Source organism: Nannobrachium achirus (assembly GCF_963921795.1).
Source record: "Nannobrachium achirus genome assembly, chromosome: 4".
NCBI classification, from domain to species: domain Eukaryota; kingdom Metazoa; phylum Chordata; class Actinopteri; order Myctophiformes; family Myctophidae; genus Nannobrachium; species Nannobrachium achirus.
The window spans coordinates 35,971,317-35,987,540 of NC_137813.1; the positions used below are offsets into that span (position 1 = coordinate 35,971,317).

The 16,224-nt window shown below is 41.5% G+C and overlaps 1 protein-coding gene across 1 annotated transcript; it reads left to right on the top strand.

Moving 5' to 3' along the window:
• The first annotated feature begins 754 nt into the window (after positions 1 to 754).
• Positions 755 to 16,018, top strand: rac2 (Rac family small GTPase 2). The gene is made up of 6 exons (XM_080724964.1): positions 755 to 931; positions 5,157 to 5,228; positions 7,597 to 7,714; positions 8,437 to 8,499; positions 12,418 to 12,577; positions 15,720 to 16,018. The coding sequence occupies exons 1-6, from the start codon at positions 897 to 899 to the stop codon at positions 15,848 to 15,850; spliced, it is 579 nt and encodes a 192-aa protein (XP_080581090.1). The 5' UTR covers positions 755 to 896; the 3' UTR covers positions 15,851 to 16,018.
• Positions 16,019 to 16,224: the final 206 nt, after the last annotated feature.

The following is a 16,224-nucleotide window of genomic DNA, read 5'->3' on the forward strand; positions in this document are numbered from 1 at the left end:
GGGTCCTTGAAATGAAAAGGTTTGAGCACCACTAAGGTAGACAGGGACTTTGTGGGTTCCTTTATGGGGGTCTTAAATTGACCCATAAGTCTGTAACTCTACTGCATACATGGGCAACTAGCGGCCCGGGGGCCACCTTCACTTAATGCGGCCCGCGGGTTAATACCAGAATACTGATATATTACTGATTTCAGCTGTTACAATTCCAAACATGACCTGCTTTAATTCCGTCAGTCAATATTATTAGCTTAATGACTGTATAGTAGTTTATTATTATGTTCAATGTATTTGTATTTAGGTTCATAAAGTTAACATGAGTATATAACTAAATGCATTTGAAATTAGATAAAAAAATGTTACATTTCAGGATTCCAATTAAAAAACAACAAAACATTATTCAGGATTCCAATTCAAAAGAAGCAAAAATAGCCGATATATCTGCTATTTTTGCTTCTTTTGTATGAGATACTAGAAAGACAAAGAAGGATAATATGTAATGTGGCCCTCTGGAGTGAAGGTGGAAATATAGTGGCCCTCACCATCATCAAAGTTGCCCACCTCTGCTCTACAGTATATAAATGGAAACAAACGGGTCCATTGGTTCCATACTGTAAGGGGAGGCCTTGAAATGTGAATGTTTGAGAACCTGCTGAAGGTAGACCGTGCTGTGTGCTGCTACTTCCTACTACTGTGTCAGGAGTTGAGCGGCGCGAGAAGTTGCTTCACATTACAGCCCACAGAAGAACACAGCAGATAAACGCTAGAGCACGACGGACATTTGGGAAGACAGACAGAGAGAGACACAGCGTCGTTAACTGAATTTATTTTGTTGCCTTAAAAGGTTACAGCTTTTTGTTGTTTGTTTTGTTTTTAGTTTTTTTATACAAGTTTGGACAATGCAAGCCATCAAATGTGTAGTGGTGGGAGATGGGTAAGTTCTGTACAATTAATCAAATCCAACGTTTCAAGACTAATGGCAGTCTGCTTGTTTGCGTCATGCCCAATTGGGCTATTGGCGTCTAATTGATACCAATATTGACTGACCAAGATAGACATTCTGTGATAAGAAAAGTTCATTTGAATATGGTGCGTTTAGGCCATGGCCTGTAACCTATGGCCTATGCATTTATTTCAGCAGTTTCTAAAACCATGCAGCTTTGACATGAAATGAAGGGAAGACAGAAATGGAAACAGTTTGAAAATGCATCTTCAAAATGGATGCCGATCTATAAGGAGACGCGATAAAAATCGCGTTTCAACAGGAGTCGCGTTTGACATTGACAAATTGACATTTTATATAGAGCCTACTGATTATTACAATTGTATTTATTATCTTTGCTTTTGCTATGGGGAACTATAGGACGGTGGTTTAACTCCTCTGTTTCACCCTTCCGCTTTTGAAACAAATAAGTTCCTGTTTTGGGCTTATTTATTACACTCTTCATGCAGTTCCTCCTTGGAGTTTAACTGACTCTGAGTGTAGCCTGCTGTTAACTGTTTCACATGTTATTCTATTCACGGTCACCATACAGCTGTGCACTCCTAAGCTGTCAAGAAAGAGAATGTGGATTGTTTGTGAACATATCTACATAAATATATAAATACATAAACCATACACTTTGTTTAGTGTCAGTGTCACCCACATGACTTCCTTAGTTGATCAAATTGAAGTTATCATAATATCATGAATACTAGGCCTATACTGTAAATGCTTTGGGGATCTCTTAAAAGGGGAAGACCACCCATTTTCAAAATTGAACTAAGTCATTAATATACCTTAGAGGAGTTGTGTGGAAATAGAAAAAAAGTTCCCCCCCTTCTGTGTTGCCTAGAACTGGAGGATTGATTTTGGGGTTTGTATTGTAAAGTACAATGTGTGATGTCATCAAGTTGTAATTTACAATACAAACCCCCAAATCAATCCTCCAGTTGTAGGCAACACAGAAGGGGGGGAACTTTTTTTTTATTTCCACACAACTCCTCTAAGGTATATTAATGACATAGTTCAATATTGAAAATGGGTGGTCTTCCCCTTAAGTTCCCTCCTATTTTAATATTTATATTGGTGTAATATTATTATTATTATAATATTTTGACTGAGTGATAGCCTTGGGTAGCCTACTATGTAAGTGGCTCTGTTGCATCAGGCCCCCTGGCCCTGGCTTCCGCATACAGTAGTTTCAAATAATAACAACATGCTGTTCAAATTCAAAACTAAATTGAGCGCTCTATTGTAAGATGTTCCAACACGGTACAGAGGAGGCGAGGCAGCTGTCATTGCCATTGACAGTTGACTATTAGATATCTAGCGTTCCCTCACCACCTTTGCGTGTGTCTGCAGCTGCACAGAACCACTTTCTATCCCCAGTCTCTTGTGTGGCACATTTGTAGTTTCAGGGAAGTTTTACTGTCAGAAATAGGCCTGCATACTGCATGCTGGATTGGTGTAGGAGGTGGTTTGACATTCTGTGTACAACTCAAGCACAGAGTGACACACACACAGTCTTAGCCGTACTTCTGCACTGTACTGCTGACTGCGTAGGCAGGCTGAGACAGTCAGAGATGAGAGAGAGAGAGAGACAGAGACATATAGAGAGACAGACAGACAGACAGACAGACAGACAGACAGACAGACAGACAGACAGACAGACAGACAGACAGACAGAGAGAGGGACAGACAGAGAGAGGGAGAGATGCCAAACAGAAACGATGAAAATTAGGGATCAAAGTAACAGATAATTTAAACAGGAGATGACCACATAGTCACACACACACACACACACACACACACACACACACATACACACACACACACACACACACACACACACACACACACACACACACACACACACACACACACACCACCTCCGCAATCCTCACTTTTATATTCATTCACTAGTTATTTATTTCACACCATTGACCATATCCACGCAGCAGCCAGCCAGCATATGAATATGTATGGTGAACGTGGTATGAATTAGTCACAGCATTATAATGTCTTCTGCTCTCATCAGTTTATTTTCACATTTGTTCCCCCCTCAGGAGAAAAATGTTTCTGAAACCATAATCAAGTGTTTGGAATAAAAGCAGTAAACTCAAAATTCCAGTCAAATTAATAAAATAGAGAGAGGGCATAGTACAGTTACAGTATGTTTGACATGGCATTATTGCCCTGCCACTCATCTATGACACATTGACACATTGCCCAGTACAAAGCACAGTGAAATACACAGTGTTAATTTAACTCTGAGAGAGTACAAATGTAACCAAATGTTACATTGATCAAACAACAGCATCCATCATTTACTGAGCTAAATAGAAGTCACTAGTCTTCGGTGATGGTTTACATTATCAACATTATAACTCATGAACACAGTCCCATGCAGAACTGTACAGCATTTAGAGACTGTGTGTGTGTGTGTGTGTGTGTGTGTGTGTGTGTGTGTGTGTGTGTGTGTGTGTGTGTGTGTGTGTGTGTGTGTGTGTGTGTGTGTGTGTGTGTGTGTGTTAAACCCTGATTTATGGCAAAGGCAGAACGCTATGACAGTGGCGCCGAGTTGTGCCACAGTCTCAGGATATCTGTTTTGTGATACTGTTTGTCACTTTACTCCTTAACATTGTGATGGGTGCATTGCTAGCACACCCACTCCCTACTGGATTTACAGGGCTTTTCCTTTTAGCTTTACCTGTAATCAGTCTCTGCTGTCATGGCCAGAATTCTATATCAAAGTTGAGTTCATCTGGATTTCACAAATGAGAGAGGGTGACATAGACACTCACATAAAGAGAGAGACAAATGGAGAGAACCAGGACAGAGAAGCAGGTCGAGATTAAGAGGCATACACTGCAGAATCCAGAGTGTTCATTTAATTCTGAGAGGGAAAATTGGACCCTAATAAACACAGGGAATTTTACATTGTAGGACCGTACCGTATACCTAGACCAACAAAGTCAACAGCATGTGTGTATGAGTCAGAGTGTCAAGAATAGATACAGTATGGTGCATATTATAACTCAGACACTCAGACATCAACACCCTTTCATCCTCAATCCTCAGTGTTAATTTATTAATTTGTACACTCTCAGAACAATTCTGAGGATTTTACAGTGCAGATTTCGTCTGTTATAATGCGTCTAGCCTTGGGTGGCACTTTCTAACCGTGCTCACAACAATCCCTATGCGAGAACAGGTCTCCTCAACCCAACATTCCTCCTCTCGTGCCTGTACTTGCAGGGCTGTTTTTTCCTGTGGAATTTCACTCTCAGCTGCAATTCTACTCAATACCCTCAAAGGTGTTTTTTTTATATAATTGTGGAACAAAGTACTGTTCCATTCAGTTATTTATTCACAAACAATCCACATTCTCTTTCTTGACAGTTGTGACAGCTTAGGAGTGCACCGTAACATACCGGTAGCTGTATGGTGACAGTGAATATAATAACATGTGAACCAGTTGGAGACCTTGAAACCAGCCATTTTCCATGGGCATTGTAAGAAGGGTTCACTTTTTGTGTTTTAATCAATATTCTCTCAGAGCTGGCTGCACTTGCCAATGACCATGAGGGATTGAATGTGTTTCAAGTGACAATGACAAAGAACCATTTCATGTCCATGCATGAATGCATAATAGAGTCTATTATCAAATGGCCTAGCTAACACATCACATTAACCTCTGTCTATATTCTAAATGCAACAGTTAATCTGGTGGCTGGCGAGGCCATTTTATGCATGTTTTGTGCATAGGGCATGGCAATATATCAATATTACATCAATACTGTATGGGAGACTAGATCTGGGATTTTGAATATCATGATATTGCATACATCTTGTCTTTTCGTAGCCTTATTTTCTACTTGTTCAAAGTTTATAAATGTAAAGAAATAAGCTAAATAGATGATCTACAAGCTCACAGTCACAACACAAGCTTGTAGATCTGCAAATTTAACTACATTTTATATTAATTGTCACAATATGATCACCACAAGCTGACGACAATATCAATATTGATTATTATTTGGTCATAGATATTGTGATATTTGTCCATATCGCCCAGCCCTACGTTATGCATCTCCATATTAGTGTCTGTGTGGAACTCCCTGTGCTCTTGCAACGTGTGTTGGCACACAGCTGATTGCTCAATCTGTGTTAACAGCGCTGTGGGGAAGACATGTCTGCTGATCAGCTACACAACCAACGCCTTCCCTGGAGAGTACATCCCTACAGTGTGAGTGTTGTACCACTACTTCATACACACACACATACGCACGCACGCACACACGCAGACACAACACGGACACGATACTACTCAACACACTACAGCCATACTGTAATGAACAAACCAAATTAGCAGACAATTTATTTGTTTGCAGTGGTCAACTTACACAAAAAAAAAAACATATACATACACATAATGAATTATATATAATTATGATACTGTGCAGTATCCCTGTTTATACAATACTAGAAGCTGGGCCGCCCGAAGGCGACCTGGCCAACTCGGAACAATGTAAATAGGGAATGAATGCCCCGCCCTTTAATGCAAACCCCATTATACCTGTTTTCATAGGACCCGTTTTGACCATTTGTCTGCCTGTGTCCATTTATGCCCATATATGGAGATATCTGTATCTGTCTGTCTGTCGGTGTCCATTTTATGTCCATATATGGAGATCACTGCAGTTATAGTTCTGGGTCCATTTTATGCCCATATATGCCCATATATGGAGATATCTGTCTATCTGCGTCCATTTTATGCCCATATATGGAGATCTCTGTATCTGTCTGTCTGTGTCCCTTTTATGCCCGTATATGGAGATCTTTGTGATTCTGCATCCATTGTATGCCCATATATGCCATATATGGAGATATCTGTTTATCTGCGTCCATTTTATGCCCATATATGAGATTTCTGTCGCTTTTTCAAACAGATGGTCAAAACGGGTCCTATGACAACAGGTATAATGGGGTTTGCATTAAAGGGGGAACCGGCACTGTGTCTGCAACACAGTCGGAGGCACAGACAGATACAGAGATCTCCATAATGGGAATAAAGGGACACAGACAAACAGATGGAGGAGGAGACAAACTTAATGCAAACCCCATTATACCTGTTGTCATAGGACCCGTTTTGACCATCTGTTTGCCTGTGTCCATTTATGCCCATATATGGAGATATCTGTATCTGTCTGTCTGCGTCCACTTTATGCCCATATATGGAGATCTTTGACCATCTGTTTGCCTGTGTCCATTTATGCCCATATATGGAGATATCTGTATTTGTCTGTCTGCATCCATTTTATGCCCATATATGGAGATCTATGCAGACACAGTGCCAGTTCCGGAAAATCCTGAAGTCAGACATCAGAATCCGAACCTTTCGTGCTGGTTCCAGAAAATCGTGTATCGGGTCGGGTCGGGTCGAGGCCGAGCACTGCACTACCTGCTGCGGTGGGGAACGCACGTGCCGAATTTGAAATAGGGAATGAATGCCCCACCCTTTAATGCAAACCCCATGAATGCCCCACCCTTTAATGCAAACCCCAATATACCTGTCATAGGACCCGTTTTGACCATCTGTTTGTCTTTGTCCACTTATGCCCATATATGAAGATCTCTGCACACACAGTACCGGTTGCAGAAAACTCTGATGTCAGACTTTATGCCCATATCTGGAGAACGCGCGTGCCGGTGGGAAGAAGGGTTCTCGAGATACGCGGATTACATACATACATACACATTCACAGAGATTTTGTGTTGACTCATGTGGTGTACGTGATGTCAGAGCCTTTTATGAAGTGATGTCACAATGAGTCAGCGCTTGCGCCGATTTCCTCTGGAACAGCCTGATGTCAACAATCAGCTCCGCATAAGGAGATTCCGAACGTTTCGCGCCGCTTCGGGAAAGCCGCGAGTCGGGTCGGGTCGAGGCCCGGCACTGCACTCCGCGCGGCGGCGGGGAACGCGCGTGCCGAGTCTGAAGACGGTGGGACGAACGGTTCTCGAGATACGCGGATTACAAACAAACAAACAGACAGACAGACAGAGATTTGTCGCATTTATAGATAGATACAAGCACACAACGCCTTGCACCGTGCTTGTAGATCTGCTATTTTTACTAGTTTTGTGCGATAGTATGGTTAAGCAGGGCTTTACTTTACAAAAAAACATACACATTTGAAAGAGATTGGAGATACAAGGTTTTTGCCTGACACTGACGATATGTGCCCATTCGGAACACACGCCCTTCTGATTACTTGGTCCCTGGAAGTAGTTTGCTGGAGTTCCTTGGGGCCTCAGCAATACATCCACTGATTGTGTCGATCGGATAAACAGCTCTCGAGATATTCAATCAACAATCAAGAAAACAGACAGACAGGCCCCATGCTGAAACAGTGCCCAAATTTGGAGATGACTGACATCACTGATACGTCTGGGTTCTCCAACATTACTTCTGTTCTGAGACTCCTCCATTCAATCCCTCATATACAGTGCACACCCCATAACCCAAACTGCACATAATTCGGAGCGCATATGTTTGAACAGGCAAGTACTAGTATACGTATATAATCTCTCTCTCTCTCTCTCTCTGGCAGGTTTGATAACTATTCAGCCAATGTAATGGTGGACAGTAAGCCAGTCAACCTGGGACTGTGGGATACAGCAGGACAAGAGGACTATGATAGGCTGAGACCACTGTCCTATCCTCAGACCGTAAGATGCACTCACACACATACTGTACTCACTCATCAAAACACTCGCATACAGGGGTGTCGCACCAAATTCTGGGCCCTGGGTACAAGGATTCGCTGTGGGCCCCCCATGAATGTTCTCCATTTAGACTGGGAACGCATTTAATTTTTAATTATCTAAAAATAGCAGATATACAAGCACTGCGAGCTTGTGGATCTGCTATTTTTGAAAAATCGTGAAAATTTGTAGTCTTTGAATATTTCAAAGACCTTTTTTAAAAACCTATCGTATCTTTCTATGTCAGTGGTGCTCATACATTTTCACGTGAAGGACTCATTGACCCCCATCTCAAAATATTTAGTTCCAGGGACCCCCCAGAAGCAAAATTTGAGTTACAAATGTTCGCTTAAAAAATACATATATTGAAAGATTTGCCCACATTTTCATGACTTTTCAAAAATAGCAGATCTACAAGCTCGCAGAGCTTGTATATCTGCTATTTTTCAATAGCTAAAGTATAAAATAATTAAGGCCCCTCCACCGTGGGCCCTAGTAACTCAGTCCCACTCCCCCCCCCCCCCCCCCTTGTGACACCCCTGCTCTCTCAGCAAAGCACTTGCATACACACACTACACATACAGACTGTATACAAATACATCAATGAAGAGCATTTATGATCTCATTTTGTATTCAATCGAATGAAATGATCACCTCTGTTCCTTGCCGTTTGGTTTCATGCACAGGATGTGTTCCTCATCTGTTTCTCTCTGGTGAGCCCTGCTTCCTTTGAGAACGTCAGAGCCAAGGTCAGTCAACGCTGCGTTTGTTCAACCTATGTCTTCCTAGGATTACAGCATTCATATACTGCCCTTGACATATTGTATAGTACAAAACTGAAACATATACGTATGCACACTCATAGTATAGCAGTTATATGTGCACACATGCTCACATATGCACACACAAACGCACGCATGCACACACAAAAGTAGATCATTCATAACTTTGCTTTTGCATGATCAAGGTCCTCGTTTCGTTTGCAAGTGTCCTAAACCGTTGTTTTGGCCCATTTGGATTTTTTTGAGGTGCAGACTACAGTTTTAGGTTCACTGTCATCAAAAATCTAATGAAAATCAATGTGTTCAAAGCTAGATAGATTTACAAAAGTCATAATAAATATTTGTTACTGGTTAATATTGTTTCTGACAGCTGTATAGTAGCTGTTGCTAGGATACAGGTACTGTATAATATGAATGCACTGAATCTGTGTGTGCGTGCGTGCACACATTTCTCTAGAACCATCTGACCGATCAACTTCAAAATCGGAATGTGTATGCTGTATTGAAGATGACCTGGCGGTGATTGCAAAGTTGATCGGATCAGCAGTTGTCCGACCTACATAATTTGACTTAAAGTACACGCACGCACGCACGTGCGCGCGCACACACACACGCACGCACGCACGCACGCACGCACGCACGCACGCACGCACGCACGCACACACACACACACACACACACACACAGATTTGGTGTGTCCTCCACAGACCGGTGGACAGATAAATATATTAGTGGTTTTTGAGCGGTGGTCACGCCGCTCCTATACGTGGCCGTGTGTGTAGACGTACGTGTATGTGGGTGGGTGGGTGGGTGGGTGGGTGCGTCCGTATGTAGCCTCAAGCCTGTGGTGTAGTACCTTTTCTGACCACACATGTTAAGGGAGGGGCGCTGTTTTCAGGCCAGGCCAGACCAGGCACACACACACACACACACACGCACACACACTCACACACACAGCTCAGTTCACACGGGTGTGATTTTTTTGGTTCTTGACAACCGTTGGTCCAACTGAATTCCCACAGCATTGCACCGCCGTGGTCATCACCGGCACAAATGTCAAGTTTTAGGTCAATTGGTTGGACAGTGCCAGAGTTATGCCCAGGACAGACATTGATTTTGTGAATTTATAGATGAACTAGAATAAATTGCTCCTCGGGGGAGAGGTCTCCGCCAGGGCAGGTTGCTTATTGTGGGCCAACAATGTTTCACGTCAATCAGACGTTCATGATTTGGGGCATTTTGTTCAAAACGGGCCACTCCGACAAACTTTGGAAGACAATCTTAGCCAATCAGGGTGGAATATGAAAAGTCTGACAAATCCGTCTTGATCACATGACCATAGAGCTATAACAGGCCAAAAAATGAGTGTGCGTACAAAGTTTCATGCCGATCGGTCTAATGGTGCTGAAGATTAGCTGCTCTCAGAAATCTGCCTGACAGGACAATGGACACAGATAAAGTGATCACCTTGTAAATTAAACAGTACATATAAAAAGGGTTAAAACTATATATAAAGTAAATGCATATGTGTGTAATTTATCTGCCATACATACAAAATGCTAAAAATAAAACTTATACCGGTATACAGTATTTGATTATACCACTACAAGAGGCAAGTAGGCAAAAATGTGTCTTTAATTATTGTAACTTTCTAGAATTTCTGGAATCCAGGAATCAGACTATCTTTCAGTCTGTTACATCACCATGACCAAAATATATTTTGTATGATTGTTCTTAACACTAAACCTTCAATACTTAGTATACTTGACCTGAGTTGGCTCTATACTTGGTCTGCTCTTTTTCCCCTCAGTCTACACCAAATATTTTCTCTGAAAATCTATAGCTCACAATGTGTTACAATGTCATGCAGTATGAGCTTGTAGAAGTGCTATTTTAATGTTCCCTCTAGAACAGGGATGCTAAGGTTCAACCGGTTATTGGTTAATGGTAGCAGGCACGCTATGCAGATCCCAAGATCCACATATTTTCCTAATTTATAAATAAAATATCAAATCATGACCTAATATACTATTTAATATTTGTTTTTTATTACCCTTTTTCCTTAAACGAATATGTAGCCTACAACTTACACACAGGTTTATGGATAAAAACACAAAGATTAATGAGCATGCTGCTGTTTTTTGTTTGCCCATGATTCAAAGCTAATTTAATTCTACTAAATGTGTACTAATTATATACCTACACAGTAACAAATCTCAAGAAAAAAGCATTACACCACATCATCTCTAGTGCAATCTACATAGCAGGTGGGCAGTAAGTAGGATCGAGGTGAGAAAGGATAGTTACTGAAATTGGCAATTATTGAGGGCCATGAAAGTTTCACACGTTTTCTGAGGCTAGCCATGTTAATTACATCAGAAAAGAATGTTTGAAAATTGCATTTCTATTTAAAGATCCTCCATAGGCAGTGTGCAGACGGTGAGGCGGTAACCAGATGAAGCATACAGTACACATCAGTAGTCATTGTAGAAGTCCCCATCATGATTAATATCTCAGTAGTAGTACTGATGGCTGACTCTTCTTTCTCAATTATTGGAGATTAAAACTGATTTTGTCACATTGTTTCACAAAACACGTCACACATGACTTAATCTCTTTCAAAGATTTCCTGGTGTCTTTCAACGCTGGCTGATTCTGATGCAACTTCATTTATTTTTTCCTAAACTCTATGATGAATATGTCTGTAGATAACATTACAGTACCATATCCATGACATATAAAGTAGATGATTAGATCTCAAATGAAGCTGTAGTTTCACTGGGCAGCCTGTGGTTATTGCCTCTGTATATTTCCCTGGTGTATTCCCATGTTCACGGTTTGATTGGTGAAAAAAAAAAAAAAATGGAGGGAGAGACATTTTCGTAACCACTAAAGCCAAAATTATACTTAGTTGTGTCACAAATAGCAAAGATATCTGATCTACAAGCTCAAGTGTCACTCCCCCCCCCCCCCCACCCCAAAATAGGAAAGCCAGTGTTTTTATTATTATTAAATTGTTAATTGTTAAATTGTGATATTTTTGCACATACATTTCAAACCTACATGTATATCAGACTGTCTACATTTCCCAAAAGGAAATGCTTGTATTTAATTCATTAGCTGTCTTTATTCACCATTATAAAACTCTTTGTGATCAACAAATGTACAGTACTGAAAGAGAGTAGAGTAAAAAAGAAAAGTAAATATATTTTAGATTTTGGTAACTATTTTCCCAAAAATATATTTTGTCATTTGTACATTTTGAACAATATGTTTTTTAATTTTTATTATTATTATTATTTTCTGCATGGATTATGTCTGAGGATCGGATTACAGTATGTTACAGTATGCCATGTCTTAAACCTTTCATTCATTTATATCAGTTTAAGTCGCTAACATTTTAGATTTGAATGAATCATATTTAATATGATCGATTCAAATCTAAAATGATTTCCTAAGATGGAAAACATGGACATGTGTTGGTTTGGAACACCAGGAAAATGTTATTTAAAACACACACAGAAACAAAATGGGTATAAAATGAAAACGGGAAAACATTACATGAACCTACAAATGCTAACCGTTTCTACATGTTTCATTGGCAGGTTATGTCAATGGTTGCACAGGTTATAGTGCAATGCATTTAAAAAACGGAGAAGATGAGTGTCCTGTTCTGAATATCGAATTTCCATTTCCTGACTTGAACCAGGGTGTGTGTGTGTGTGTGTGTGTGTGTGTGTGTGTGTGTGTGTGTGTGTGTGTGTGTGTGTGTGTGTGCGCGCGCACGCGCGCGTGTGCGCACGCGCGCGTGTGCGCACGTGTGTGTGTGTGTGCGTGTGTGTGTGCTTGCCTGTGTCTGTGTTTTTCTACCATTACCCCCTCTAGTGGTACCCAGAGGTACGGCATCACTGCCCCTCCACCCCCATCATCCTAGTGGGCACCAAGCTGGATCTGAGGGATGAGAAGGAGACCATAGAGAAGCTGAAGGAGAAGAAGCTGGCTCCCATCACCTACCCTCAGGGCCTGGCATTGGCCAAGGAAATAGGTAAGAGTAGCTTTCCTCTCCATTAAATATTTCAGAACACACTTCCTACTGTACCTACATGATGTCAAATGAAGAAATGTTGGACTGTAATTCTGTCTTTGTTATTGCCACACACATGATGACATGTCCCTCATGTGGAAATCCCCTTGCAACTTTCATTACGGTGTCCAATTTTGGAGCATACTTTCAGTGCTCAAGTGTGGCTTTTGGGGGAGCCCTATTTTTCAGGGTTGGGAGTATCATATATATTACAAGCACACGTGAAGAAAACATATAATATCAATACGTATGAAATCATACAGAGAATATTTAGTCGGGGACAACAAAAAACAAACAATCCTTCACCATTGCAATGTTTTTTAAATTTGCGCTCTGCCAGGAAACATTATTTCTTGAAAGATACAAGACCTAGTTACCACCCATGACAAATATGAAAATGCCCCCAGCCTCAACCAGAAGTCGTTCACAAAAAACGCATTGTGTGTACGTGCATGGAAGATAACTACAGCAATAAACAACATTGTGTTTATTAGACACAAATGATCAGAAAGTGCTTTTCTATCAGCCTTTAACTGTATTTATTTCAAGAACCTAAATACACTATAAGAAAATAAACATTTATACAGAATAAAACCAGCAGCAATATTTTAGAGCTCCTTAATGAGACTTCCTTAACGCTGTAGCACTTTGGAACCCTCCCTGCATACAATATTGTCAGTATCACTTTCCACACTATCTAAGTAGAAAGATCACAATTAAAGTGAGGTGAGCATTGGGTGGAACAAGATTCCAATTAAATTGTTAATTAGCAATTTAAGCAGCTTAACTTAATTCTGACAAGCCAGTAGAACCTTAACGCTAGACTAAATAAACATAAATAAAAAGAACATGTTCTGTGATAGCCAAACAGCATGTCCTTTCCCATTCATGCCAGAATCAGCCCACTCTTTCTCCTGCCAGTCAGACCGACTAAGCTATTGTCTGGCTAGCATTTTTACTGCTGTCTTCGTGGCAGTGTGCTCTATTCTGTAGGTCTCACCAGCTGTCTCTGATCTATAGGGGATCTTGTGGTAATGACCTTGGGATCATTAACGGATCTTTGAGGTTCTTATGGAATCTGACAGCATCACAGTCGGGCAGATTATTCCCTATTTTATACTGTTGTGCAAAAGTAGTGAAAATAGCTGATCTACTTAAGCTTCCAAAGTGTTGGGATGTGATGCATTGTGAGCTTTTACATTTGCTGTTCTCGCTATTTTGGAAGATTGTGTTTAATTTTTGAACTTGTTACTGTACTGTACTGTACTGTACTGTACTGTACTGTACTGTACTGTACTGTATCCATTGGAACACAGGTTTGTCCATCTCCTGAAAAGCATTCTCTCGAGACAGAGTCATGATAGAAAGGAAGAGGGACAGACCGAGTGGGCGTTCCCTTTTCTTTGACGATAGCCAGATTGCCTGAAAAGTAACAAACAGTTTTGGACATACAGTGTTTTCCACTCGCTGGAGCCAATATCTAATTGACTTGTGTATGGATGGTATGATTGACCATGGTACAGTGAGATGGTAAATCACATTACCCAGAACAGTACACTGAGAACCCCACAGAGACCAGAAATGAATACTAGACTCTTCTCATAATTGCCAGTTCTGCAGCGAGAAAAAGGTTGGCCCTGCAGATGGCTGGTCATTCAACATTTCATAATGGAGGAGGCATTATTGCCAGGGTGAGGGGAAGAAATATAAAGTGATGGTCGTCTGTCTGTCTGTCTTTTATGCACACCCACACACAAGGTTGGATTGGGCTGAAACCTTTCATAGTGGTGGTGTGTTCATCATTGGCCATTGAAATATTTAACTAAATGGTATAACCATATCGTCGCTGTCGGGCAAAGTAACCTCGTATCTCCAAGTTTCAAATTTGTATGTTTTAAAGCCCTGCTTCATCATACAAGGCCGTCGCAGAAAAGTAGTGAAAACAGCCAACCCATTCTCACTCCCTTTGCTTCACCCTCCCGACGCCGTGTCTTTCTTTCCATTGCTTCACCCCTGTGAAGTTTTGGGAGTGACTATTGTGTCTAGGGTGCGACGGAGACGGAGAGTTTTTGGACGAGACAGAGTCTTAGTACACATGCGCCGACATGTGTTTACTGGAAGATTTTTCACTGACGGCCGTCACAGGGAATCGAACTCCGGTCTCTGGATTTATATCTCCATGCTCTACCGACTGAGCTAACGAGAGTGACTGGGAAGTACCTTTTTTTTTGTGCTTTTATCTTTGACAAAACGTGAAATGATAACGTAGTCCCTTCTTTGAGCCACATTCGGAGGCGGAAGCAGTCCCCTGGTCAAGATTTACTATTCTGTCCATAACGGCACGTAATTCGGTAACGCGGCTGAGTCGGCTCATGCGGCGTTCCCGCCTGAGACGGCGCCGCTCCGTCGTTTATAGTGGCGTGAACGGTAGCGACGGGTGGCTGGTAAACCAAGAAGCCTTCAGAGCGTATCGAATCCCGCATCAGGAACTACTTTTTTTTCTTTCTTCTTAGACCACCCAATGCGTCTAACCCTTGAGACATTAGGCAATCCGTCCGCGTCTATGGTGAGAAGCATTCGGTATTTAAGATCGCGTCGGTTGTATGACGCAATAGGGGTGAGAACCTGTTGAAACAGCACATCTACAAGCACTCAACGCCTCGCGGTGCGAGGCGTTGTGTGCTTGTAGATCGGCTGTTTTCACTAGTTTAGACAATTTTTAAAATGATAAATACAAAACGAACAGTTTTGGACATACAAGGTTTCCACCCGACAACAACGATATTTAACATTGTAGTGATGGCGATGCCTGGCGTCATAGATGACTGACATAATAGACTGGTGAACCTGTTGCACCTGCACAATAGTGGGTACCCTGCTGGTATAATATACCTCATGGCCATAAAAAAAGATAATTTTGCTGCAGGCTCTTGTTCGTGTGTCCACTTATATGTGTGTAACTACCACTCAGCCAAAGGCGAGATATGATCATGGGAGACATTATTAGGTTTCTGGTCTTCGGGGCAGGGCCACTGTCCTGCACTTACGTAACATTGACATGTCATGTTATACTGTACATTATATCTACTGCATATCTGTTTAGACTCAGTGAAGTACCTGGAGTGCTCCGCCTTAACCCAGAGAGGACTGAAGACGGTGTTTGATGAGGCAATTAGAGCCGTGCTGTGTCCACAACCCACCAAGGTCAAGAAGCGAGGCTGCCTGCTACTTTGAGATGTCCACTGTATACCACGGCCACTGTCATACACAGGGAAAGGGGCTCAGGGATCACACCGAAAACTTGCCTTACATATCGTCACTGTCGGGCAGAAACCTTGTATCTCCAAGTTTCAAATTTGTATGTTTTTTCGCAAGGTAAAGCCCTGCTTCATCAGACAAGGCCGTCGCACAAAAGTAGTGAAAACAGCAGATCTACAAGCACACAACGCCTCGCACCGCGAGGCGTTGTGTGCTTGTAGATCGGCTGTTTTCACTAGTTTAGTTCATTTTTTAGATGATATAAAAATCGAATGGTTTTGGACATACAAGGTTTTCACCCGACAACGACGATATGCTTTGCAGTACTGTAAAATCCTATGTGTTATTTT